Below are 26,610 nucleotides of genomic sequence, written 5' to 3' on the forward strand. Positions count from 1 at the left end.
ATTCTATCTAAATGCTTTTCTCCAGATTAAATCAAGAATAAACATCTTAGGTTGTGAAAAGATGTAGAGGCAGGTCCAAAATCATATTCTGTTTGGTCACTAAGGTCCAAAGGACTTTCAAGAGGCTTTGCTGTATTTGAAAGTGGTCTGCTAGGAAATACGTGAGAAGAGATGTATTGGAGCCTCTGAGCTACAAGATAGAATGGCAAAAGATGTAGTCTCACCCATAGTGAGGTCACATCAAATAAACTTCTCAGTGTGTGTGGGGGGGTAGTAATTTATTCTCATGAGTGTGGCTGGTCTAAATTATATTCTGTATATTTTTATGCAGTGTAAATACCCCCCAAAATTGTTCAAAGCCAAGCACCATTCCTGAAATTAGTCATATATCTCCAGGCACAAAAATTTATGTGCTGTGTTTTCAGGCTGAAGAAGTACAGAAAGTAGACTGATCTGCACAGCATGTGAATGGAGCAGAGGTCTGGTCAAATCAGTGATCAAGGCCTGAGACTTCGGTGGTTGCACTCAGATGTTGTGCCCACATTTATATCTATGACCTAAAATCGAATTGAGCCTCTTTTTAAATAGTTGCAACTTTAAAGAAACAGCCCACCTACTGAGATTACTTCAAATAATAACCTGGGGAATATGTAATCCAGATATACAGTCTAATTCTGCTCTGAATCTGCCTCTAAAAAGCACATATGCATATATGGTATGAATTAAAAGGTCATGTGAATAGGCAGCCAGAGAACTGAGCAACAGCACTCTCAGTTTTAGCAAGGATTTCCCCTCCTTTGACAAAGAGTCACTTCCTTGCTTTTTCATCTTAAAAATTTAAACGGGATTTATTTATGTATTTATTTATTTATCTTAATACTTGCTTCCTGGGATTTCATCAAAATACCAAAACTTTTTGGGCAAAAATTTTAATCATATATATTTCAAAGAAAACCCCATCCTTTGGCTGTAAGGATGCAGAGAACAGCAATCTCTGTGCTTTCAGGTGCCATAAATTAAGGCTTGACAGACTGTACATCCCAGCCGAGCTCAGGGCTGGATCAGTGCCCAGACAGCAAGGTCGTCTGCAAAATATGTAGCACCTGCTCATGAAACACATTGTAAAGCTGAACTAATATTTTGAACTGTTGACAGAAAGACACTGGAAGTCATCTGGCATGAGAAGCTCTTTGTTTTTCTTTTTACGGTTTGGGGGACTTTTAAGAGCTCATTCAAAACAGTGGATACAATACCTGTGCTGATATCCAAATCACCCAAAATTATATGAATTAGTTGAGATTTTTATGATGTTCTTGTTTCAATATTTAGGCAGATATGTCGAAGCAGAAGCAAAGTGGCTCTCCTTTGCACTAAAGAAGGTAAGAGAAGTGCATATTTCTGAAAAAAATAGACAAAGCTGTTTATAAAGATATGTTAAATATACCTTAACAAATACAGATGCTTTGTGTGGACTCATTCTGACATTTGACTGGACCTCTGCAACCTCCAGTTTTGTATTTTTTTTTTTCCCCTTCTCTGTTCAATTTCAACAGCTTTTCTTATTTTTGACACTGAGGTTGTCTATTGCAGTAGCCCAGTCCAGCTCCCACATGAATTATGAATTTTGTCATCAGTCAGGTTCCAAAAATTAATCTGAAAAAATTTCCTGCTAAAAACATCCTTTTCCAACAGAGGGGTCAGTAGGCTGCATACCTGGGACCTGAAGCTTTGATCTGTTTAGCTGTGAATCTCAAGGGAACCTAAAGTAGAAAGCTACAGAACAATCTGCAGAGACAGCAGATTGTGCAGATTTAAGTAATTTGAAAATGGCATAAAATCTTCATCTTGAATAAAATCATGTTCTACAGGTAAGGAGAGTTTTGCTGAAGAACATATGTGTTATGAATTTGCTTGGCATGGGGAGAATTAATCACAAAGCATGACCTAAATTTGGGAAAGTAATCAAAATATTTATTACTCTTACCAGAGAATGACACTTCTCAGGAGCCTGTTAAAGGTGTTTGCTTCTGACATATGTTGCTTTAAGAACACATAAAACCCCTTGCCCTCTGAAGTTTTGGGGATGAACACAGTAAGAATTACTTGCTTAAGCAAGTGCTCATTATTGCTGGGCTAATTTTCCAGAAGCATTTGTTATGGATAGTACAAAATAGCACAAGCACATTGGCAGTTAACAAAAAGACAAAGACATGAAATCGGGAAGCCTTCCCAAGGGCAGCCAGGTAACTGTTCCTTCAAGAAAGTCAACTTCCCAAGCTTAGCTTGGTTGATATTTTAGTCTAAGCAGGTCAAAATTAATCTCAGAAGAGCAAGTCCTTCTATGGAAAGGAAGAACTAGAATGGCTCAATGTGTTTGATATTAACGTGTGGTTATTGATGACTTCAGTTATTTTATTGTTCAGTGTAATTTCATGACTCTGTTAATAGTCCTCTGTGTCCAGTTTTCTTCCAGGTCTTGCATGCTGTATGTCTGGTAAGGAGTAACTCCCTTCTGCATCTGTTTCTCACCAGACTGTGGCCGTCGCCCAGCCGCGCGCATGAACAAAAGGATCCTGGGTGGGAGGACCAGTCGTCCAGGCCGGTGGCCGTGGCAGTGCTCTCTGCAGAGTGAGCCAAGTGGACACATATGTGGCTGTGTTCTGATTGCAAAGAGATGGGTCTTGACGGTAGCGCACTGCTTCGAAGGGTGAGAGGAGCTCAGACAATTTTGCTGTTCATATACAAATTAAATGTAACTTGAGGTTTACCAACTCCACTACCAAATACACTGGCAGCAACTGATGATCTCTGCAGATGAAGTCACATAGGCCTGCTGTTAGAGACTATGAGATAGAATAAATGGTGTAAACCAGCATCAAGTTAGGTTTTGACATGCTTTATTATTGCTATCTTTACTGATGAAATGTAAACAAAGATATGCTGACTTTCATCAGGAAACCAAGAAAAGATCAAAACTTGAATTCCATAGCTCTTGTACAACGTACAATTTTGGTCATCAGCATAGAAATGTCTGGAAAAATGCTGTGGCCATTAAAAATAAAACATGAATATTTAATCACTGTGCAATTGATATAATGAATTTCACTCTATTTTCTGATTATAAACTCCCCATGGCTTCATTATGATTATCAATCAGTAGTATTAATCAGTCAGTATTAACCACTATTGATTGCTTCATGAGGTCCCATGGTGGATGCTCTGGAGAACAGAGGAGGTTTTTGTGGCGTAGGAATTATCTTAGTCATTGTTAGCTTTTTGGTAACCAGTATTTCTTTTTAAAGAACCACAGACTTTAGAGGAAAGTGCATTACCGTATTTTTTTTTCTCTGGTACTGGAGTTGTTTAATCATGTTCCTAAATACAATTGAAATGTGTGTTTTCTGCTATAGTTAGCAAGTACTCTTTTGTTAGGTGGTTGTCACCAGTACTTAGTCCTGCTTAAAACTGATACTTTCTCACTGGAAATTTTTGTACTATGCTAAACATCTTTCTTTCTGTTTAATAAGCCAGTAGAAATTCTGTGGTAAGCATGAGAAAAGATGATGTACTTTGTTTTTTCTTGACTGATATTTATTTTCTTTTTTTTTTTTTCTCCTGGCTCTTGATATAAATTATGGTTAGGGTAAATTCTGGTTTGTGGCTTTTGTGTCCAAAGCCAGAAGACAAGTCAGAAAGGCAACAGTGTGAGTATCTCAAGTTGTGAGGCTATTTATGGAGATTCTAGAGGCAATAACACAGGAGAGATCGCTGCAGCTAAACAGGGTCTGGTATATTCCTCTACTTTTGGAAGAACTTTGGTGATCTCAATTAAAAGCTGGGCTGTATGATCTCAGAGTAATACATGTCACCAGTGGTGCTTCTAGGACTCAATTTTAGGGCCAGTTTTGTTTAGCATTTTTATCAATGAACTGGATGAGGGGATCAAGTGCACCCATCATTAGGTTTGAAGATGACACCAAACTGGGTGGGAGTGTTATCTGCTTGAGGGTAGGAAAGCAGAGGGCTTTGGATAGGCTGGATTGATGGGTCACAGCATGGCATTCAACAAGGCTCAGTGCCAGCTGCTGCACTTGGGTCACAGCAGTCCCATGCAGAGGTACGGGCTTGGGGAAGAGTGGCTGGAAAGCTGCTAGGCTGAAAAGGACCTGGGGACACTGGTCAGCAGCCAGCCAGAGATGACCTGGCAGTGGGCACAGGTGGTCAGCAAGGCCTGTGGCATCCTAGCCTACATCAGCAATAATGTGACCGGCAGGACTTGTCCCCTTGTACATGCACTGGTGAGACTGCATCTTGAATGTTGTGCTCAGTTTTGGGCCTGTCAATGGATATTGACTTGCTCAAGCGTGTTCAGAGAAGAGCAATAAAGCTGGTGAAGACGGACTAGAAAACAAGAGTTATGAGGAGTGACTGAGGGAACTGGAGGCATTAGACAAAATGTGCTCTGGTGCGTTAGACAAAAAATATTTTGTGAAGTCTGGGATCCAAACCATGAGGACTATACATCAGTAATGCAGCAGACAATATTAATGCAAATAGCCATGAATATCTATAAAGTTACAAATGGAAAGGAACTGCATTAAGAATAGTCCTTTGCTGGTCTTATTAGTATAGTTTTGTCCAGGTCAATTTGAAATGCTTTACACCAAAGCATCCAAGAAATTGAAGTTTTTTTCTTGACTGTAGTAAGATAATACATTCTGTCTGTGACTTCTCATTGCTCCGAGCAATGCTCTTTTTCAATGCCCATAAACACAATAGGATGTGAATATTCCTAGCACTTCAACTTGAAACATCATAGAATAAATCACAAATTGGTCATGATGGTAGAACGACCATTATAGTTTGAAATACCAGAATTCTCATGGAACTCGTAGATAAAAACAGTCTTTATTTAGCAATTGAATCTCTTTCCAAATTATAGGAATGACAATTCTGTTGAATACTGTGAAAAAGCTGAAATTCTGGATGTTTTCATTCAGATTGCTCTGACTAAGCCTCAGTCTCTTCGAAGGAGCTTAGTTACATCAATTCCAAAAAAGAGACTTTTCTTTTTCATTTTTTAGAATCACAGACTGATTAGGAACCCATGGCTTACCACTAGCTGTGATCCAGATTCTCTAAACTTCTAATGTTTTCTTATGTGACTTAACAGACCCTAATTCATTTTTCCTACTAATAGCCTATCGACTTATATATATAATTTTTTTTTTTTTTTTTTTTTTTGTGATCATGGATATTTGCATGAGTCTTAAACAGTTCTGTGTAAGAGACAGAGTAACCTTTAAGCTTGGGCATAGGGAGTATGCTTGGCACACACAGATGCCCAATAAAAAATAGATTAAGAGATTTATTTTTCATAATTGAATTGTATCTTTGAGACTCCTTTGGGACTTCAGCTTAAATTACTGCTGTGAGCAGCATACTACTAAACAATACTGTCACCCCAGAAAAACTGGAACATGCCCACCAGTGAGCACCTAAGAACTTGGGCAGGATCTGAGGGATGATTTTGAGAACCTTTGGCATTTAATGTGGCAAATAATGGGTGTTTTCATATCTTAGGCTGCGAGCTTGAATTATTTCTGTAGCAGGCAGGAAGGGAATGGAAAACATTCTTTTTTTTTTTTTTTTTTTTTGTCAGTACTGATGCCTAAGTATTTGTTTTCTTATAGCATTTGTACGTGAAAAAATTTGCAAAATAGCATATAAGAGGAGTCAGAGAAAAACACTCAGACATTTAAACTAAAAAAATACTCTTCTTTTTTTTTTTTTTTTTTTTAAACAAAGGAGAGAAAACGCAGCTGTTTGGAAAGTAGTGTTTGGGATAAGCAATCTTGATCATCCCTCAAGTTTCATGCAGACCCGACTAGTGAAGACAATTATCCTGCATCCGCGCTACAACAGAGCAGTCGTGGACTATGATATCAGCATTGTAGAACTAGATGAAGATATCAACGAAACAAGCTATGTAAGACCTGTCTGTCTGCCCAGCAAGGAACAGTTGGTGCAGCCAGATACCTACTGCTACATCACAGGCTGGGGACACATGGGCAACAAAAGTAAGATGAATACTTTTGGCAATCGTGGTAAACCACATTAACTACCTACTGGGTTAATCCAATAAGTGACCCCATTGCAGTGCTTTATCCATTTATACAAATGCCGGACTTTATTAAATGCTAAGGAACTGTAACTACTCATGGAGGAAAGCCAGCTGTCACTAGACTAGGTTTTTCAAATCAGTAGTCTAAATTTATGTTCCTAAATCTGTATTTAGACAAGTGGTTTAATTTAATTAATTAATTTATTTTTTAAATGCAAAGGATCTAGAAACTCCTATCAAGAAAACGACCTGAATTGGTTATAGTTGTACCCAGGTTGTATTTAGAACTGTACTGAGGTAAAACCTGCATGAGCTCATTGCTGTGGAATAACATTCTTAGTGCAGTGAAAGCTGAAGGCACAGAAAGCAATTGCATATAGGTCGAATGAACATTTTCTTGAGTCAATGCTCTGTGTCACATTTTAGGCTTGTGGCATGATTTGTTCCATGTGGGCATAATCAGAAGTGTTGTTTTGGTTTCTCTGAACAGAAATGTTGCTGGTTTTCATGCTCTGTTGCCACTGAAATCCTTGGGTCCCATAACAAGAACATTTATGTTATGTAAATATTTGTTTTGCCAAAATGATCCTGCATGCATCGTATCCAAAGTGTCCTGGCCCCAACACTGTTATGCTCTGTCCATTGTGTTTCTCCCTTCTCTATTATAGCAATTATAAGGGAAGGGTGCTTTTCTGTACATTGGAGAATGAAATCTTCCTAAAAGTACTGCTCCACCCCTGGTGGCCTGGTCATACAACTGGCAAAAACAGTATTACATTGGTGAGGAATATGCTGTTTACAATCAGATCTACCCACCTAAAACTATCTTTTAGGTAAATGCAGGGAAAAAAATAACACAGAATGCTTTTGTATCGCTGGTAAGTGGGAAAAGTTTCTTTGCTCTCTAATATGGTTTCAGCTTTGCTTTTAAAGATTTTATGTTATGAAGCTGCAAAAACCATCATGGCTACACAGGGTTTCATGCTTTATACCCTCGATTTAACAGATTTCCTTTGAATCTGAGCTCTCTCAGCTGTTCACAGTAGGAAGAAGTCCTGGATATGCTAAAATAATTCCAATAACCTTTGAAATCTGATTCCCTGATACACTAAGTCAAATTTACCCAAATCAAAATGCTTGCTATGAAGGATCCTGCCATGGAGTTGACTCTCTCCTCTGCCTCAAAGATCCATCATAGATAAATATTTGTGTGTTCATAGGTATATAGTTTAATGCTTAATTCTGTTTTTCAGTGCCTTTCAAGCTTCAGGAAGGAGAAGTTCGCATCATTTCCTTAAAACAATGCCAGTCGTACTTTGACATGAAAACCATCACCAGCAGGATGCTGTGTGCCGGCTATGAGTCTGGCACTGTGGACTCTTGCATGGTAAGCCTCTCTCTAAGGAGAAACTCACAGCTAGAAAGGCTTTTAGAAATCAAAGCTCTGTGACATTAATTGGGTACAGCATACTTCATCTACTATAAAAATGACAACAGTCTATTTACACATTTTAACCCAACTTTTATTATTACTGGTGTAACCAGTAGGTGGTCCTGCTTGAGCAGGGAGGTTGGACCAGATGACTTCCAGGAGTCCCAACCTCAATGCCTCTGATTCTATGAATCCGAAATCAACTTCAGTTTGTGGTAATGAAATGCTGCTTAAACAGTCTAAGGCTTATCTGTATTAGCTAAATAGTAGTCTAACATCTTAAAATTAGTATAAACCATTTGCAGATACATTTTTGTACAGTTATAATGGGGAATAAATACCAGTAATAGTGAATGCTGCTGCTACATAGATTAGTAGAGCAGCCAGTCTTAACAGCTGATTAAAGTTTAGTTACTTACTAAAGGCAAATCACTCTAGAAACTGACATAGCTTTAACATATGACTGCTGGCTACGTGGAGCCCCTATAGACTTTTTTTTTCTTTGATATTGCAGGGTGACAGCGGAGGACCACTTGTATGTGAGCAACCTGCAGGGCGCTGGACTTTGTTTGGTTTAACGTCTTGGGGCTCTGTCTGCTTTTCCAAGGTTTTGGGACCAGGAGTTTACAGCAATGTGTCACATTTTATTGAGTGGATTGAAAGACAAATATACATCCACACCTTTCTGCTAAACTAACTCCAGATGGTAAGAATTGTGCTGACAGACATAAGGAAAATGGAAACAACACTTCAATACTGAAGATTTTGCAGTCCAGAAGCTCTGTGAAAAGGAGTTTCAGGCTCTTCTATTCTTGTGGAGCTATGGAATATGCAGTGTATGTTAATGGCCAACCCTCTGCTGGTGAATATACTTTGGGGTAGAATTAATAGTCCTTTTGACTTTTCTTTTACCTTTTGTGGCGCTATTCTGAGCGCAGCAAAAAGCTTAAAAGAAAAGAAAAAGGCACTTTCTGCCTTTCAGATATTCAAACTTAGCAGTAGCACAGACTAGCAAAACTTTTTAAATAGCCTATTTTAATACTACTCACTCAGTAGCACATGTGTTTGCACTCATGGTTGTGAGGTATGAACTCAGGGCAGCCAGATGCTGCCCATAGGGTACATATTCACAAGGGCCCCACCACGGGCTGGAGGGTGTGGAAGAGATTGCTGAGCTTTTGTGTCCACCTCACCCAGGGCACATCAGTAGAAGTGCAGGTCTCCGAAGAGGCACAGCCCTGCGCTGCTGGCATGCCTGAGCCAACACTGCCTGTCTCTTGGGGTGGCTGACGTGAGCATGGCACTTACCATCCTGACTCCACAGCTCCTGTTCCCACAGCCAGCTTGGGCATCTCTGCAGGGTGCTGGGTGGCACCAGTAGCCCAACAGGCCCATAACTGCTACTTGAGGCACCTAAGACCAAAATTTTGTTGTTCAGCCTCTTTGGATGGATTCTACCCAAGTTTCTATTGCTTAATTTTCTGAAGCTTCCATGTGCCTGGCTCTTGACAGCACTACATGGAGTAGCATATTTATCAAACCTATGCCCCATTGGGTCTTCTTCCCCCGTTTGTATGTGTTCAGCCTGTAAGGCATGCACTAAGAAACTGACCCTCTAAAACAACACTGTTGGCAATGTCACTGCAACAGTTTTTGTCCCAAGAATAAGCTAGTTTGAGCATCTGGTGAGATGCAGAAAATGAAGATTTTAAGGTAAAAAGGATATAGTATGAGCAAATACTGGGAAATAATATTGGGAAACTGGGTATTTTTGGATAGGTCTCTTCTTCTAGTATCTTCCACTGAAAGTTTCATTTTGCTGAGCAAGATTAAACTATCTTGAAAGAGAAAAAGGCAAGAAGAAATCTGAATGACAAAAGACTTGGATCCCAGCTTCTGCTCAAATGAGCATTAGGAATATGGTAAGCAAAGTACAATAGCTTCATCAGCAAAGGCTCAAAGAGCCCTGCTCAGGTGCTCGATGGCAAGAGTGCTCTGCCTAGCAGGCAAAAAGCTAAGCCTTGACTCCAGGAGTCTGGAAAAAAAAAAACACTACAGTGGAGCTTGGCACCTCTTTCTGGTGCTGGAGGGGATGTGATTCTTACAGTTGCTGCAGGTGATGCTCTGTACAGCTTGTGTTAGTCTGGGAGGCCAGAGTAGGAGGAGTCAGGAAGCTGAGGCTTCACTGGGGAGCAAGGTGTCTAAAAGCTGGGTGTTTTCAGTGCTGTGCCTAGCCCCCTGTGAACTCAGCCTGAGGCACGTGATTACCCTCGCTGCTACCTCTGGCACGCCCCCATGACAGCACGGCAGGGCCTTGTCAATAAATACCAGGACTGCTGTGTGTGGAAACATGCATCAGAAGAGCCAACTAATGGACACTTCAGGTACTATTAATCACGTTACAACCAACCTGACTATCGCTTTGGTGAAATTTTTACCTCTTACTTCCCTATCTTTTCCTTTAACATGCCTATCATTAGACATACTAGACAGCACTCTGTAGAGCATTATTAAAAAATACTCAGTATTTATGGTATGGGTTCTGAAACAATTTAAATGACTATGGTATCACTGTTTCATGCTCAGAAAGAAAACTTTCCTAGGTGTTAATTTTCTTTTCTCTCTCTATTACGGATTTTGCTTTTACTGTAACATATTAATGCTTTCCCCAGAGAGAAAGCAGCTGTGGCCATGTTTTTCCTGTGCAGGTAGGCTGCATATGGAGCAGGTTACTGATGCCCTTGTTTCAAGGACATGTAAATGGCAGCTCTTGGTCCCCCACTTTAGGTTTTCTCTGGGGCCAGGATCTGTTGCAACAGATTTCAGCCAGGTCTGCCTCATGGGGCTAAAAGCCAGGACCTGTTCTGTGAAACGAGCAGCCCAGCCTGGCAGCCCTTCACCAGGTGAAGCGGCTAGCTGCTTGGAATTCTGCCAAGGACTGGAGTAGGTATAGGCACTGGCACTGCCAAATGATAATAGGTAAAGTAATAGTGCATTTTAATTAACTGGGTTTGGCCACCAGTTTCCAAGCAGCCCCTCCTCCCAGGAAACAAGAGGGCGTCCTGCTTACACACATGCTCCAGCCCTGTCCTGAATCACTCAGAAAATATTACCCTAATATTATCCCAGCCCGGTGGCTCTTAGGAGGGAGCAGCAGGGTCTTAGCAGGGTCTTTTCCTTCCCCACAACCGTATCTGCCACAACATTCCATGTAAAGAGGAAATTTGTAATTTTATAAATGTATTTTTATACTGCTTTTTTTCTATGTGTGCACATGAAACGGCAAATATATTCCTCCTTCCACTGTATCAAGCCTTCCCTCGTGTGCTGACATAATGGTTATGATCACAATTATGCTGCGTCTCTTACAAGTGTAGCCTCACTGCAAGGTAACACGTTTGTTGGTTTTACTTCTACCACAGCTGTATGTCCAAATGGAAGCAATGCCACGCAGTCTAACAGATGTGTTTCTCTCTAACTGTACTAATAAAAATTTACAGTCATTTTCCAAGTAACTTCTCTGTTCAAAATGTGTCTTAATCTTTACAGAGACTTGATGACAATAGGAAGGGGTGAAGAGATTCACGATAAAGTTATAGCTTTAGCAATAATGCCTAACAATAGCTTTGAAATGGTACTTGCATACCCTTATCTAGCTTTTTAAGCATTACCGCACTTGGGGAGGATTTTGGTACTACAACCACTGTACAACTTCTGGCTTCTTCTGCATGTCTGCTTCCAGTATAGAACATTTCCAAGAACACCACCGCCAACAACTATTCAAGACCAAAACATCTGAAAAACACTGAAATCAGATTTCTCTGAACACATTTTGTTCTACAGCTTTCCTCAGGAACACAGTTAGTTTGAAATAAATATCTATCTCCTTATAACCAGTACGCTGTACTTCAACACGTGCACATGCTGAAATAAAAATATTAGCATGCAGCAACACGAAAGAGTTAGAATTTGGCTTTTAACTGCAGTCAGCAGTAAGGTACGCATAACGATGAGGATGGGACTAAAATAACAAGGATAAAACAAAAGCTATTAATACAAAGACCACACTGAAAATCAGCTATAGGAACAGTCACCTCCAGAACTTGATCATTAACTCCTGCTGAGAGCAAGGGCTGCTCAGACCAGCAGCAGACTCAGGGCTGGCAGGAGCAGCAGGTGCTCTGCGTTAGCTCCTCTGTGACCCTGTGCTGCAGCCAGCGACACTGAAGGAAAAACCACAGCCTGGGTCAGCCATTCAGCTCAAACTGTGCCTGATGTACGGGCCAGAGCTCGCTGAGCTACAAAAACACTCGCTAAATAAAGGCACCTGCAAATGGTTAGTGCACATACTGCTGTAGAAATTTAAAAAAAAAAAAAAAAAGTGTTTTTCTGTGGATCAAATATTGCACACCAACCTGTGAGTTAAAGCTGCTGTAAGCATAGGTACAAAGTTGGGATGGGAGCCTGAAGGTTTTTTTTTTTTTTTTTTTTTTTTTAAATCTGACAACCAACACTTTAGACACTGTGTTTTCCTTTATGACATCTGCAAGACACCTGTGAGAGGATCTTAAAAAGCTTGTTTTCCAAATGGAAAAGTCAGGTCATGTTGTGCCTAAGTGCAGGATTGCAGAAGCAAGCAGGGGATCCTGACATCTCCAGTGCAAAAAAAACAACCAACAACATTCAACTGTTGAGAAGCAAGGGGAGAACGTTTCATTTGCACCCTTAATTTGGCACCACTTTAGATATGGCCAATTAAAATTTTTAAGCTTTTATTAAAGACTCACTACCCTCATCCCCCATTCAGTAAAAAATAGCAAGTGATCACAGCAGACAGCCACTAGATTTTTCTGCTGTTTGTTCACCAAAGGATAGAAAAAAGCAAAAGATCAGGTTTTACACAACGTATTTTTAGCATTCGCATGGCTTGTCAAAGTCCTCTGAAAGCATATAGCCTAGGTTATAGAGAAGAATTCTAAGCTATGTGCACCATCAGTGAAACAACACACCATGAAAAAAAAAAAAAAGAAATTAAATGCTGTGTGTGTTATTTTGTACCACTTTGACTGGTATAAAAAGTACTCACCATCAGTGGTATCATCGATAGAGAGGAAGTTTTTAAGAGTACCTGAAATTCCAAGGTGATCCACAGGGTCTAGCACTTTTGGGTTCAGTCCAATTCTGTCACCCAACTCCCTTCTACAGTGACAGGAAGGGGAGAGCGCCGAGTCCAGCATGCCTGTAAGTCACCACAGAGTCCCAGAGCTCACCCATGAGAGCGCAATGTACCTTAGTCCCTTTACTGATTCCTCAAAAGCACACAACCACACAACCTCTTCACCACTAATGCACACTTCACCATTCTGTTGGGTGCTAAAATCCAAGACTTTGCCTCTCAAATATCTAACTCGCTTGAAACTTAGCTGCCAAAACCTGTCTGCTGCGGTTTGGACTCAGTGTCGCTTTGCTGACAGTGAGCAGGTCAGGATATCATAGTTCAGAGAACATGCCCTCTTCTAGATCCTCTCAGCTAGCACTACAACTGAAAGAACAAGAGGGCTACAATCCAAAGCGATGAAAAAAAAATGACTGAATGAAATGGTGGAAACAGTCTTGCATCACTGAGATCACTCATTGCAATGAGACGATGACCACCTCTTTTTTGTCACACAAGTGAAGAGAGGAAATAGATTTAAGGTGCAGAAGAAAGATACTGGAAACACTAATATTTGACTTGCAGGGCAGGAAAGCACTAGAGATTTTTTCAACATGAAAACCTGTGCTAGGAATGACATGGGTAGATCTAAGCCTGTCCTGGAGTTCTGTTGGGAGCACAGCAGGTCACTCTGTCACTATGTCCCAGCAAGTCCACCCCTGTGTGATTCTGTCCTTGTACCAGCTCATCTCCCTGCACAACCTGCTGGCTGCTTTGCATCTTCTAGGATACCTCATGGTTCCTGTGGTTTGCAGAGAAAGCTGAAATGTTTCAGTCAGGACGCCTGGAGTCCACTCCTGGCAAGTTAACCCCAGCTGTTATGTCCCTCTCTCTTCTCCTCATGTCTTTCCAAATCTGGTCCTGTAAATGATATTCCCCAACTGCAAAAAATACAAGTGTAACAAGCAAGTATACAACAGGCAAACACCTAGAAATCATAACGGTGAACCAACTTAGGCTGGACATGATGTCTCCAAATTTGAATGTCTACTTTCACTTCAAATGTGCACATTAAACATATGTTAGAACTTATCAAAAATTATTTTGTCATATGTTGAATCAAAGTAAAAAAAATATTTGCAAAAATGCCCGTCATCACTGGCTCCTTCCACTGGTCTTCTTCTGCAGGCTAAACAAAAAGATATTTTTCTCCTCACTAGCAGTAAGGATGGAGTCGGAACAAATTACATTCTACCTTTTGAAAACAAAACCGTTTCAAACTTTTGGCAACATGTGGTGACCTGTGTTTGAATGAACTTAGAATGCCCTCAATATCTGCCCTACGTAGCAGCAGCTGTCCTAGACCTCACAGCGTTTGTTTAAATTCTTTCAGAGATCTTAGAAGATGTGGAATATGTAATGTTGATCATTGGCATGGAAAACTCATGGTTCAATTAAAAAGCAGAGCCCTTGCCCCAAACACGGTGTCTAAAAATAAACAGACAAATCTTGGCAATTTGAAAGCTGAAAGTTTTAGAAAGAAACATAACAAAAAATGGGATCAGTAATAATAATTCATTAACTGCTGAAGTTTGAGGAAATAGTTTATTTCAACAGGTGCTAATGGATACAAACAATTTCTTAAATTCCTCCATAAATTGGCCATGTAAATTTTTGGGCAGAGAAATAAAAAGAGGCAATATTTTTGACAGCCAGAACTCCAGAAATAAGCCACACACATCTCAGCTAGCTTTTGTGCAGCTTGCAGAGCAGTGGGAAAATGTGGGGCTCACAAATGGCTATACATTTGAACAGCCTTTGTAGATACTTACTGTTATTTATTATAAAAGTCTGGAGGAATGTAAAAACACCTGAGAGTCAGGAAGAGAAATGTCATCAGCTATAAGTTGCACTGTCTGTGGACACATGGGAGCTACCCATTGCCACTTGCAGATGATTTTCCAGTGCAGGCATGAGGTAGAGTCTAGAGAAAATTCAGGCAGCCAACATACAAGTTGGGTGAAGAGGAAAAGAAGTCCAGTCAGTGTGAATGACATGAAACGGAACATGGAGACAGAAAGGATGAAGCAGGAGGATGAACAATCATGGAGAATAAAAAGCTGCACACAAATTTTCTCCTCTTGTGGGAGAGGAAGGTGAGGGAGACATGGGAGCTGTACGTCTCATCCGGGACACTTTCCTGATGGTTTAAGTTGAGTTTGGACAGCAGTGAGATGGTTTTAGCAATAGAAGGTGGAGGAGCTGGCTGACAATGGTTAAAACAATTGCTATATACAAACACTGAGAAGTCTTGCAACAAACCAACTAAAAACACTGCATCCCAGGCTTTCTGCTTACTGCATACTTCAGCATGCCACGAATCCCAGGCAACACGACAATTTTAAGACAGCAATGCAAGGGAGCAACATGGCTTATTATAGAGTGAATCTTACCTGAACTAGATCCCACAGATCTGTAATTCATACAATGTCCTCTCTATAACACCAAGAGGCATTATGCAACGTTGCATGAAAGACAGAAGCAGTATGAAAAGTCTACTACATAAAAAAATAAAACTCAGCCATTTAGGCCTTGAATGTCTTAATAAATTACTGAAAAGCTTTATAAACACAAAAGCTTTTAAGCAAATGGGTGCATCATCTTCCTTGGCTGAAGAAAACAAAACCGCAATGTAGCATACATCAGCAGTTATTATTCTTGGATTTTCAATAGTTCACATTCCAACTCCGTAAATTACATTAAACCAGCTTGTGCACACAAAACAATTCAAACCTGCTTTGTGTTCAAACCTGCTAGAGAAATGACACTTTTGTCCTCTTCAGAAGTATGCCGAGAGACTTTAGCACAGCAGTTACTACTTCCTTAAGAGTCTGAATTAGTTTCCTTTGATGAATTCAGAAATACAGTCCTTTCAGAGCTCTGGTTGTTTGTATTCCCAGACTCATTCTGAATGTCTGATAAAGAGACTTCCTCCACTAACCTCCCTCTTGAACAGGCCTGAAAAGGTGTTTTAGAAGTTGGCAAAACACTGGCAATGCTTTCTTCCTCTGATACAGCACCTGTGGCTGAGCTGGAAGACCCAGAAGTAACCTGGAACTCCATTCTACAGTTTATAACGCAATCATCTTTCCATCTCTTAATTGCTTCCCTCTGCTCCTCAGGGATCAGTTTGTCAAGGTGCTTGGCTCTCAACACTGGAGACGGAAACAACGTTCCTTGGAGAACTCTCAGCAAATATCTACAAAATAAACACAGTTTCAAATAAGCTGTTTAGAAGCAGACTCAAAACTGTTTCCAGGATCACTAAAGAAAACCAAACACCATTCATGTAAACCTAGAGGCTGCTGCAGCAGCCTCTAAAACATGCTTTTGCTGGTGCCATTTTGTGAACATAAATTATCAGGTCAGAAATCACACCAGAAAAACTGGCATTTTCAAAGGCTGATGCTTCCATTTTTTTTTGTCATGCACAAAGACTTATAGAACCATTGAATGGTTTGGATTGGAAGGGACCTTAAAGGTCATCTAGTTCCAAACTCTCTGCAACTAATCATCAGGTTTCCCAAAGCCCCATCCAATCTGGCCTTGAACACTTTCGGGGATGGGGCATCCACAGCTTCTCTGGGTAACCTGTTCCAGTGCCTCACCACGCTCTGAGTGAAGAATTTCTTCCTTATACACAATCTGCATCTACCCTCTTTTAATTTAAAGCTCTAACCCCTTGTCCTATCACTATACTCCCTGACCAAGAGTCCCTCCCCAGTTTTCTTGTAGATCCCCTTTAGGCACTGGAAGGCTGCAATAAGGTCTCCCTGGAGCCTTCTCTTCTCCAGGCTGAACAACCCCAGCTCTCTCAGCCTCGCTAGTCACTGCAGCACTGTGCATTTGCAACTTTGGTGAGAGCCAGGGTCCCAGCTACACTGAAAATGGAGATTTCTGCAGATTATGTCAGGCCCCCGAAAAAAGCCATCAAGGTCAGTGCTCAGTTTAGTTTCCCTGGAACAGTGCAAATACAAAGAGAAATATATCAGGCCTAGAAAAATCATGCTTCAAACTGAGATGATGTTTATCACTGCTGGTTCACATTAATAATACAGCACTCATACAGCCCTAGAAAGCTGGGGACGGTAGTCAGACCACCTTTCTAAATCTTTCTACATTTTTCCAGGAGCCAGAGAATTGAACAGAAGCAAGAAAGAACAAGAAGGCAAAGACCAAAGAAATAAAGCATCACATGCAGTAACAGCAATATAGTAGCAATATAATAGCAGTATAGCAATGATGTTCCGTAAGGAAAATCTAGGGTTAGTTCATATTGGAACTAACTTCCCTGGTGGCTTAGGTTGGGCAAAGGTTTAAATCATGGCCTTTTGTAGCGAGTTTGCAGATTCAACAAGGACTTGAACATCTGTCTCTCTGTAGGAAACCTACTCCTTAAAAACTCCAGTGAAAAGTCCCAGTCTTAGGTGAGAAGGTGTAGAACACCCTCTAGCTTCTTAGTTCTAAGTGAAGGCTTTTCAGCATCTTACAAAAGATTACAGCAGAAATAAGCAAGAAAAAAAATGTACGTGTGACAGCAGCCATTCTGTGCTACAAGTCTATCAAATCATCCGTTGAGAAGAGCTCGAATCAGCTACAACAGCTATAAATATTCTGGGATATTGGCACAGGGAAAGTGAAAGCAATTCAGAGAATCTTACTGCTGAGTCTAAATCTTTGCATTTAATTTGTCATGAAAAACATTGCCACTCTTCAAAATGGAATACTTGTAAATTGGAAGCAGTCAGCAACCCACAACCTTTCTCCTATCTAGGCTGTTTACAGCTCTATAAAAGGTCCTAGAACAGCATTTGCTTGTTTATTTATCATGTAAAGGAGATCTGTGTGTGAAAGAAAAGGCTCTGCTGTCAACACCTGAAGCCAGAGCAGGATGGTGAGGGAAGAGCACACATTTCTTGCAGCTCATGGCTTGTCCTTTTGCTGGAATGAAGTGTGAACCTGCTCAGCATGCCAGTGTCTGGGAGCTTCACCAAAGGCTCCTGCCTTTCCAAACTGAACGAGTAATCAAAACTAGGGCATGACTTTTTCAGTGAAGCAAAACATGTTAGGCATGATAAAAATGTACCTCAGTTCCCCCTCTGAATCTAGTCAGTGTGTTTCTATCCCACAAAGAAGCTTGCACATGTATTTGTCATTCTAAATGTTCTTATACATATTCATAACATAAATTTCATACAGAAAATGGTTTAACAAATAACCATAGACAGCCCAGCCTATGTATAGCGCATATTTAACTATGATCCTGAATGTATCTGATTTGTTTATAAATGATGAACTCTATCTTTACAGCAATCATGTTTGTTGTTTTGTTTTGTTTTTTACTCAAACACAATAGTTAGTATTTAAATCATGAAAGAGTTTGTATTTACTGCAGTTTACTTTGATGACTTGTCATTAAAGAGCTGTCCTTGCCTGACTTTCTCTTGTATAACTATGAAATTTTCTTTGCTTTGTGAGGGGACAAGATGACTTTTAGGCAGAGATTTATAGTACGCAAAGACTTGATGAAAATTAATTTGTTAGCAATAGGAAACTGTGATTATAAAACAGAAACATACCTGGGCAGCAGAGCAACACAAGTAGTCAGGAGGCAGACGAGGTAAAATACTGGGTCTGTCATGTGCCTTTCCATGATCCAATATGGATTTGATGGTGGGTTATGTGTTATGCAGGTTGCCCCAAAAGCCAGAGCAAAGATGAAGTAAAATAGGATGCTGCCAACTATAACTACTGCATGTATCCAAGTCTGCAATTCAGAAAAGAAAAGAAGTCACATTTAAGTTGTCAACAGAAAGAGCCATAATTCTTATATGCACATGCATGCATGAACATGCACACGCACTCCTCCTCCAAGTACATGTTATTTATGTAACAAAGGGTCAATCTGTTCAGACAGTATTCCTAATTCCATACAAAACACTACCAGGAAGAACTGAACCTTATTCCTACTGTTAATAGGTAACCAGCTGTTTAATTTTGATTTTTTAATTCTACTAAAAGCATTGTTTTTGATGCATTTGTAGAAGCCTTTATAATGCCATTTGCCTTATATGACCACTTTATTCACCAGCAGAACAGAAATCCTTTTCAAGCAAATGGAGGCAGATCTTCACATGACACTAGCCCTAAAATATCTGACTTGAAACACTGATTAACTGTTCTTCATTGGAGTTATGGCTATAATAGTTACTACGGAAACAACACTCATTGGTCTGTCAGCTTGACGACATAGAAAAATGCCAAATAAAAACATTTATTTTCCTATTCAGAGCATGGATACACTCATGCTATGCATATATTCTGAATAAATGAATAAAGGCGTTGTTTTTATAACATAATGTTTCTCTAGAGCAGACCATCAGTTTAAAGCATTCAAAATCAACAGCTGACATTGTATTCTACTAGAAATAAGCTTTGGGAACTTATGAAAGCTCAAGCAGATCACTGGTTGGTTTTCTCATTTGCAAAACTAAACTGACATCCCAAACCCACTGAATCCTATTAAGGCAGGATCCTTTACTAGCTACAACTAATTCTGAGACCAAATTTTGTTAATTTTAGTCATACAAGTAATACCGTTTGCTCCAATGACAGCTTGCTTAAGAGAGCTCACAGGATCATATAAACAAAATATTTACTTTTTAACCCTTTTCTACTTGTTTAGCTTTATACAGAAAGCTCTTTCTTCCATAATTTTTTATGAAAGCTGTAGGCACGCTCTGGTAGGAATATACTCTTCAGGAAACAAAGTACTCACCACAGACTTGCACTCAATGAGAAGGTGCAACAATATTATGAAGAGAGCTGCTGTGTTTATAGGATTTCCGAAAGAAAGAACGTCTATGTCTGAGCCATAGTAAGTCTGTAAGGGAAGATGACAGTCAGTTAAATACATTATTTACCTATAGTCCTAATATACAAAGCAGCATTATTAATTTAAATACCAGACACATCTGCATGCACACGGTTCAATTCAGTTCCTACGACAATCCTGCTAGTACAAATTTATATATGATGAAGTACAATGAAAAACTGCATTGTTTTCTCTAATTTGCCTGAGTTTTTAATATGTCAACGTATATAGGAGTATTTCATATCCAGCACTTACGAAGTAAGGCACAAAAAAGCAAACAAGACTTTGGTAAAAAGCATCCAGCAAGGTTATCCAGAAAGTTGAAGGCAAGTAGGCCTGTAAGAAAAAAAAAAAACAACAAAACAACAAAATGTCACTGGAACAAACTGAAAAAATTGCTGCAGCTTTATTTAGAATTCATTTGGATTCAGAGAACGATTATCTGCAGAATAACTCCAGTTTCCCAACAAAGAGGCATCTTTTATTCCATAATAAGAATAAAGAGCTCACTCGGCATATGTAGCTAACCGCTAGGATTTAAATCAGCAGCTAGATCTGTGAACTCTGATCTTACCGCTGTTTCTCCAAGAACAGACCTACCGGAGTCAAACCTAAGTGAGTAATAGGGAAGGGAGAGAGCTAGGGGACAATGAACTATCCTTGCAACTTACCATCACTGAATGCCAAGTCTCACTTTCCTTCCAAATCCACTTCCTTCTTTTTTGTACATATGCTTCTGCCTCTTAGTTTCTGCTGGTTGACTCCTCTGTACTTACCAGACTGTAATGTGAGCTAACTAATCTTACTAGAATGTGAGAAAACAATCTGCTTTTCTGCCGGTAAACTCACTAAAACTTTGTTGGGTTAGCGTGTTTAATTGACTCCTCAAAGGATCTGATGAACAACAGAGCTGGCACAAGGGAGGAAGTTTAACCACATGGGTGAAAATGGGTAGAGGAAAGAAAAGATGGGAGAAAACGAGGAGGAACAAGCCTACTCCACCTACTCAGTGGCAGCAAACTTGTGACAGCTCAACTGCTTATGAAACTATAGCTTTATTTGCCCTGGCTCTGACATATACCATTCCTTCAGGCACTACATTGAGGCACACTGGGGAGCAGTCTAGTCACATAAGATTTCCTCTCCAATTAGTAAAGAGAGATTAAAAGCCACTCAACCCTTCTCTTTGGCGTGAAAAACAAGTCTTCTCTTTTGCCCATGTCAGGGAAATGCTTTAAATCACTGAAGATGAATCCAAGTTACTGCCCACTTTTATAGCTTGTACAGAGCTGTGCACTTAAGATATGATGGTGCAATATTATGACACACATCTTTTAAGCATTTCTCTTTCTTTTACACTGCACTTAATTCAAAGCAGTTATTTCACTGTTATTTTCATTCAAGAAAAGAAATGATATACTGCTTAACAGCTCCAACCACAGGGCAAGACAATGCTGAGCTGGACAAAAGAAAGAAAGCTCTGATAAAACCTTAAAAAAAAAAAAAAAAAGAAAAGAAAAAGAAAAAAGGCAGAGAGAAAAACAACTGTGTAATGAAGCAACTCAGCAACTCTGATTATGTTGCCTCAAAAGCATCTGCTCAGCTCATTGTATATATCCCAAAGACCAAAATAAAGGGACAAATCCTGGGGCCTTGTAACATTTACTTAGTCAAAAGTCTGTGACTGAGAAAGCATAGAGCAGAAAAAAACAGCTTTTGTTTGTGCATGCATTGTACAGGTCTGGATCTAGCAAAGAAAGTGGTTTTAAACTTCAGGTTTGCCTGATGTGAACCACGAAGGAAAGAAAGAAATGGCTCAAATGCTGACCATTTTAACTTGCTTCAGGCCAAACATTCTTTAACCTACCACAGATTTCTGGCTCATCACATACAGCTGCGGGATCTGCATGAGTATCTCTGCAGACACATCTTTGTCCAAGACACCATAAACGATGGGTGGCACCGATGTAAAAAGGAGATTGAAAAAAATCAAGATCCAATAGTCAGTCATTGATGTGCCTGAAAACCCACAGAAGAACTGGTACCAGAACAAGAGGTTCACATAGGCCTGAAAAGTTAATGATGAGATGATAAATGTTACCCATAGAGACAAGTGTTTTAAAAACAAGAGGAAAATAGGCAGATCATAGGTTTGGTTACCATAATCTGTGGAAAAATATGTGTAATTGCTATAGAGCCCCTGCCAATCCCACACTTGAAATTATATTCATCTAGAACACATCTTTGCATTTAAAAACTGGATACATGGCTTGTTTAACTATTCATGCTGCCACTACATGAAATAATGCCTGTTACCCAGTTTTTAATTGTATTAGACAATGGCTTTGAGTGGAAAACTCAGTCCAAGGAATAAGAGTGTCTAGTCTCTGCAGATGTAAATGGAAAACCAAACTGTTTGACATATGCTCTTTATGTCTTTTTGAACTCATTTACAATAGAAACTTAAAAATAATATGAAGCTACACTAGACCCTGCAGCACTTTCAAATAAGAAAACTGATTTGCCTAGGATGGGACAGCTACATACCACATTCTTGTAGAAGAAGTAGAGCACCATGTTGGTAAGTCTGGTATAACACCAGTGACCATGTACAAGCAGCAGCTTCCTGAGGTGTCTAAACTGAGAGATTGCAAAGTCACTTGCCATCACAGCCTGCAAGACAAATAAAGGAAAAGATACGTTACACCCAAACAGTTAAAGATGAACTTCAAGTACTGTCAAGCAAGCAATTGATGTACTACTGGAAACTCTTATTTTGTGATTTGTTATACGTAATACATATGGCCCTAGCCTCATTCAGATCTGAGACCCTCTGTACCACATTTTACACTAACACACACAGCTCAGCCCAACACAACACGATGGGTGCAGCACAGCTCAGCCCAACACAACACGTGCACGTATGAGGCTGTCTGTCTTTATTATTACCACACAACTTCACAGAAATCACTGATGCTTGGGCATGGCATGAAATGAATGATGGCGAGTTCAAACAGCAAGCTCTGCTGTTTGGAGTTTGAACCCCTGCAGCCTCAGCTTCTGTGTGCTCCTGATGAGCGCAGAGGCATGGGTGTGAGCTCAGGATGCAAACTGTGCCCCCCCTGGATACAGTAATGGGCTGTGAAGCCACTGGGCCTCTAGAGTAAGCTGAACAGATTTAAAATGGATTCTGATGTCACTTGCAGCTGTCTTTGTATACACTACCTGCATGCCTTCTTGGCCCAAGATTCCCACACCAGTGTCAGCCACCTGGATCATACTGACATCATTGGCACCATCACCTACAGAGAAAAGAAAAGGGGGGAAATCAGAACTAAGCTCTCTCACTTGGAATGCGACCTAGAGGCAGCTCTGCTGGCTACCACATTGCCATGGAGGTGGCAGGAAAAGTCAAATATATCAGAACACCAAAGAGGTCAGAGAAAAACATTTTTGTAGCCAATAACGCAGCCTACGGAAAACCCTATGGAAAACAGGATTAGTATGTGGGAGGCCTGACTGAGCTGAGCAATATTCTCCAAAGGTATATTAGCTGCTCCTTTCGTCAGAATTTAGTCAGTATGCTTGAACAGAAACTACGTGTGTTTTAAATCACACCCAGTCATCTCTTTCCCTCATTATTTTGGGGGTTGTATGAAGAACAACAGAGAAAATCCTCTCACTTTCCCCTTCAGACATATCACTGTACATGACTGCAGCTGTCCTTGTTGCTTTGGATTATTATGAGTGTGTTTATGGACTAAATTTGCTAGCTTAGAAGACTGACATCATCTTATGCCAGAGACAACTATTATTCAAAGGATTATCTTCCTTGTAAGTACAGTTTGTGACAGATATTAAGGAAAATAAAGGAAAGAAGAAAATGGCTTCTACATTTTTTTTTCAGAGAAAAGAAACCATGGGACTCACCTACAGCTAATGTCATTGCCTTTAGCTTGTTTCGCACCAGTCTGACCAGGACACTCTTCTGCAGTGGTGTGGCTTGGCAGCAGACTACAGCTCGACATTTTTCTGTAAGCTCCAAGAAAATATTCTGCAGGCTGTCATGAAGGACATGCTCTAAAGTCTTTCCATCAATAACCAGACCTGCACTGAACCCAGCAGCTTGAGTAGAGGGACTTGCAGAGACATTCCTAAGTTTCTGACTTTTTGTTTTTTTGGCAGAAGTATTCTTCTGGATGCCTTCTAAAATTTTGTTCATCACCAAAGCACAAGCATCCTAAAGACAAGAGAAAGACAACTTACTGTTTGTATTCAGTCTCCCTTTCCAATTTATGAAACACATATGGAGAAAAGGTCAGTTGCTGTCCTTGTGTAGCATTTCATTTGAACAACATAAGGATTCAGACATGAAGCTGAACAGCCCTTTAAAATCACAAAGGATGCAGTCTGTTGTTAATAAAACAGACCACGATTTAACTTTGCTTGGGTCTGGTTATTGTATTAGGAGAAGTGAAAACACTCACGATGGATCAGAAAATGTTCAAGGACTACCAGAAACAAACAAACAAACAAACATTAAGGACTGTGTTATATAAATACAGCTTTGGGTAAGACTTTTACTCTCGTCATTTCTTTTGTTTGGCATGTAAAGCCAAAAGGGCATTTCAAATCATTTTATAGGCGAGCTGCAATGAATTACTGAACTAGCCTTGTGAAACATTTTTTTGTTTTTCAACCTTGGCAGTATAAGATGCTCAAAAGATTTTTTATATAAATATATGTAATGCATGTACTATATAGAAAAAAATATATATTCTTAAGTCTGCTCATTATCTTACTTTGAAATGCAACAGTGTCAAATCCTGTCTGTTTTTTATTTCAAAGCCCAGTTAGAGGGAAGACAAGCACTTCTGCAAGAGGAGCTACTTCGCACTGTTAAGTAAGATCCTCTTTGCCCAATAGGAAAAATGGAAGGGAGAAAATATTAAAAGAAAAAAAAGCTTTTATCAAACATAATTGGACTAAATTTCTTCCTTTTTCAATTTATTTTCCCACAGTTACCCATGTGCCACACCATCCCCCATGACAGATACCAAATACATTTTGGAAGAAAAAAAGAAAAAAAGAAAAGCAGAAGGTCTTAAAAATCTTCCAGTCCCTTAAAGCTATTCCAGATTTCATGTCTCTGCTCTGAGCTCTTGGCATACCAGTGGGCATATGTCCACTTTACCAGTTAGAGTTTGCAATTTCTTTCTTAAGAATTCCAAAATTGATAAAAATTAAGTTTTGAAAACCAGGTAGTTTTAAGCATCCAAAAGAGGGCACAGGTAGGATTAAACTGCCCCCAAAACAACAGTATTTTTAACCACTCTTTATCATGTGGCTCAACTACTGTGTGGTGAAAAGAAGGTGGCTTTTTCTCTAATAAAATTGTTGGCATATTATTTTTTTTTAAAACTTTGTGCAATGCATTTAAAAGAGACAATTCCTAGTACATTTATGCAAGTTAAGTGGCGTTGAGGGAGTGTATGACAAAGCAGCAGAAAACTTAATTTAATACAATATGCATCACAGTAACTCTTATATCGCTAATATGCTGCAACCTTACATCCACCTGAAATGTCTAATGAAATTTGAAGTGTGTCACTCCCTCACCTAACACAAACAGGAATTAAGTAATCAGTTAAGATAATTAATGGCCATTTATGGACTATGTAAGGAAACATATATAAATTATATTTTACCCACAAAGAAGCAAACCGTCAATTTTCTAATATTTCCATCTTCCAATAAATCATGCTATCTTTGGTGAGATGGAAAAACAGAAAATATATTATTTTTCTGTATTGTCCTGCAATATTGTCTGACTGCATTTTTTTTGGCAGAGAAAACCAAACACCTTCCCCATAAATTGAAAAAAAAGCGTAATTTTCTACACACTCTACTTTGTGATTTGAGAGTGAAGATTTTGTCATCTGGCTCCAGCAGTTTACAAGCATAGGCAATGTTGACAGCTGTTTCTCTCTTGTCACCCGTCAGCATCCATATTTTTATTCCCGCTTTCCGTAATGCCTGTATTGTGTCTGGAACACCGTCCTGCAAGCGATCTTCAATGCCAGTGGCACCTTAATTTAGACAAACAGAAGGATTAGTGTTGATGTATTTCCAGAACCAAGCCTGCAAGATGGTCCCTATGTGTATCCATAACCCCAAACAGACTTTACAGGGATATGCTTAGGAATCTCCCCCTTCCTCACCTTTCTGTCCCAAAGCCCATCACATGCAAGCTTGTTGACACACACTCACTGGCCTCCAGCTCCTCACAAGACCCTCTTAATAAAATCTTTCTCATTCTCATGGTTGTTTCAACCCATAGTGGCTGTGGGATGCAGACTCCCAGGCTTCTCCTGACAGATATACTCCATTATTCCCACTCCCTCCAGCTTCAGACTACATAAAACTTTCTTTCACCTGTGATCTTGATCCTTCCTATGTTAAGCCCCACTTTGAAGAGGACAAGTTGACTATACCTTGGTTCTCCTCCCAGGTTCCCAGCTCTGGCAGGGATTTTATAAGCCTGATGAATAGCTGCTCTTGGCAAAATACTCACCCAGACATATCTCCTAGTACATAAAATGGATATGTGTCTAAGGGCAAAAACAAACTGACAAACCCACCCCTCCAAAAACAATGAAGAGGAAGACAAAAAAGCAACTGGAGAAGGGAACCTTGGATCAGCTTTGCAGTTGACAATATGTAAAACTGTACTGTGCCGTGTCTTAGCACTTATAGAAAGACTGCTGACAAAAATACGTTTAATAGTGATATCCTTTTCTCTGCTGTGCACAGCATGCAGAATTGCATCCCTAAAATGAGCTTAAAAAATCTTCTGTTCTGTTACCAATCAGGTAACATGACATCAGCATAAAGCAAAACCATCTCTGAAAAGCAGTGATGCCTATGATATGGTACAGGACATTTTCAGTACAAAATCATAACCA

At 39.8% G+C, this 26,610-nt stretch overlaps 2 protein-coding genes across 9 annotated transcripts in view; one reads left to right on the forward strand and one right to left on the reverse strand.

Moving 5' to 3' along the window:
• The window catches only part of CORIN (corin, serine peptidase), a 144,862-nt gene extending 121,987 nt beyond the window's left edge, over positions 1-22,875 (forward strand). For 4 of the 6 annotated variants that reach the window (XM_082760360.1, XM_082760357.1, XM_082760361.1 and 1 more), the window contains 5 exons: positions 1,330-1,379; positions 2,533-2,707; positions 5,809-6,080; positions 7,378-7,511; positions 8,071-11,071. In XM_082760360.1, the coding sequence (XP_082616486.1) occupies positions 1,330-1,379; positions 2,533-2,707; positions 5,809-6,080; positions 7,378-7,511; positions 8,071-8,253 (814 nt within the window). In that variant the 3' untranslated portion in view covers positions 8,254-11,071. Of the gene's footprint in view, positions 1-1,329; positions 1,380-2,532; positions 2,708-5,808; positions 6,081-7,377; positions 7,512-8,070; positions 11,072-16,900; positions 18,314-22,851 lie in introns of those variants that run through there. The other 2 variants (XM_082760359.1, XM_082760358.1) reach the window with 2 other exon arrangements.
• Positions 11,207-26,610, reverse strand: part of ATP10D (ATPase phospholipid transporting 10D (putative)) — a 45,981-nt gene continuing 30,577 nt past the window's right edge. For 2 of the 3 annotated variants that reach the window (XM_082760355.1, XM_082760354.1), the window contains exons 15-23: positions 25,550-25,734; positions 23,576-23,885; positions 22,871-22,947; positions 22,193-22,318; positions 21,513-21,713; positions 19,901-19,981; positions 19,550-19,654; positions 18,351-18,538; positions 11,207-15,970 (exon numbers count right to left, since the gene is read on the reverse strand). In XM_082760355.1, the coding sequence (XP_082616481.1) occupies positions 15,595-15,970; positions 18,351-18,538; positions 19,550-19,654; positions 19,901-19,981; positions 21,513-21,713; positions 22,193-22,318; positions 22,871-22,947; positions 23,576-23,885; positions 25,550-25,734 (1,649 nt within the window). In that variant the 3' untranslated portion in view covers positions 11,207-15,594. The remainder of the gene's footprint in view (positions 15,971-18,350; positions 18,539-19,549; positions 19,655-19,900; positions 19,982-21,512; positions 21,714-22,192; positions 22,319-22,870; positions 22,948-23,575; positions 23,886-25,549; positions 25,735-26,610) is intronic. The other variant, XM_082760356.1, reaches the window with a different exon arrangement.

The sequence above is a fragment of the Aythya marila genome (genome assembly GCF_965140915.1).
Source record: "Aythya marila genome assembly, chromosome: 4".
Classification (NCBI taxonomy): domain Eukaryota; kingdom Metazoa; phylum Chordata; class Aves; order Anseriformes; family Anatidae; genus Aythya; species Aythya marila.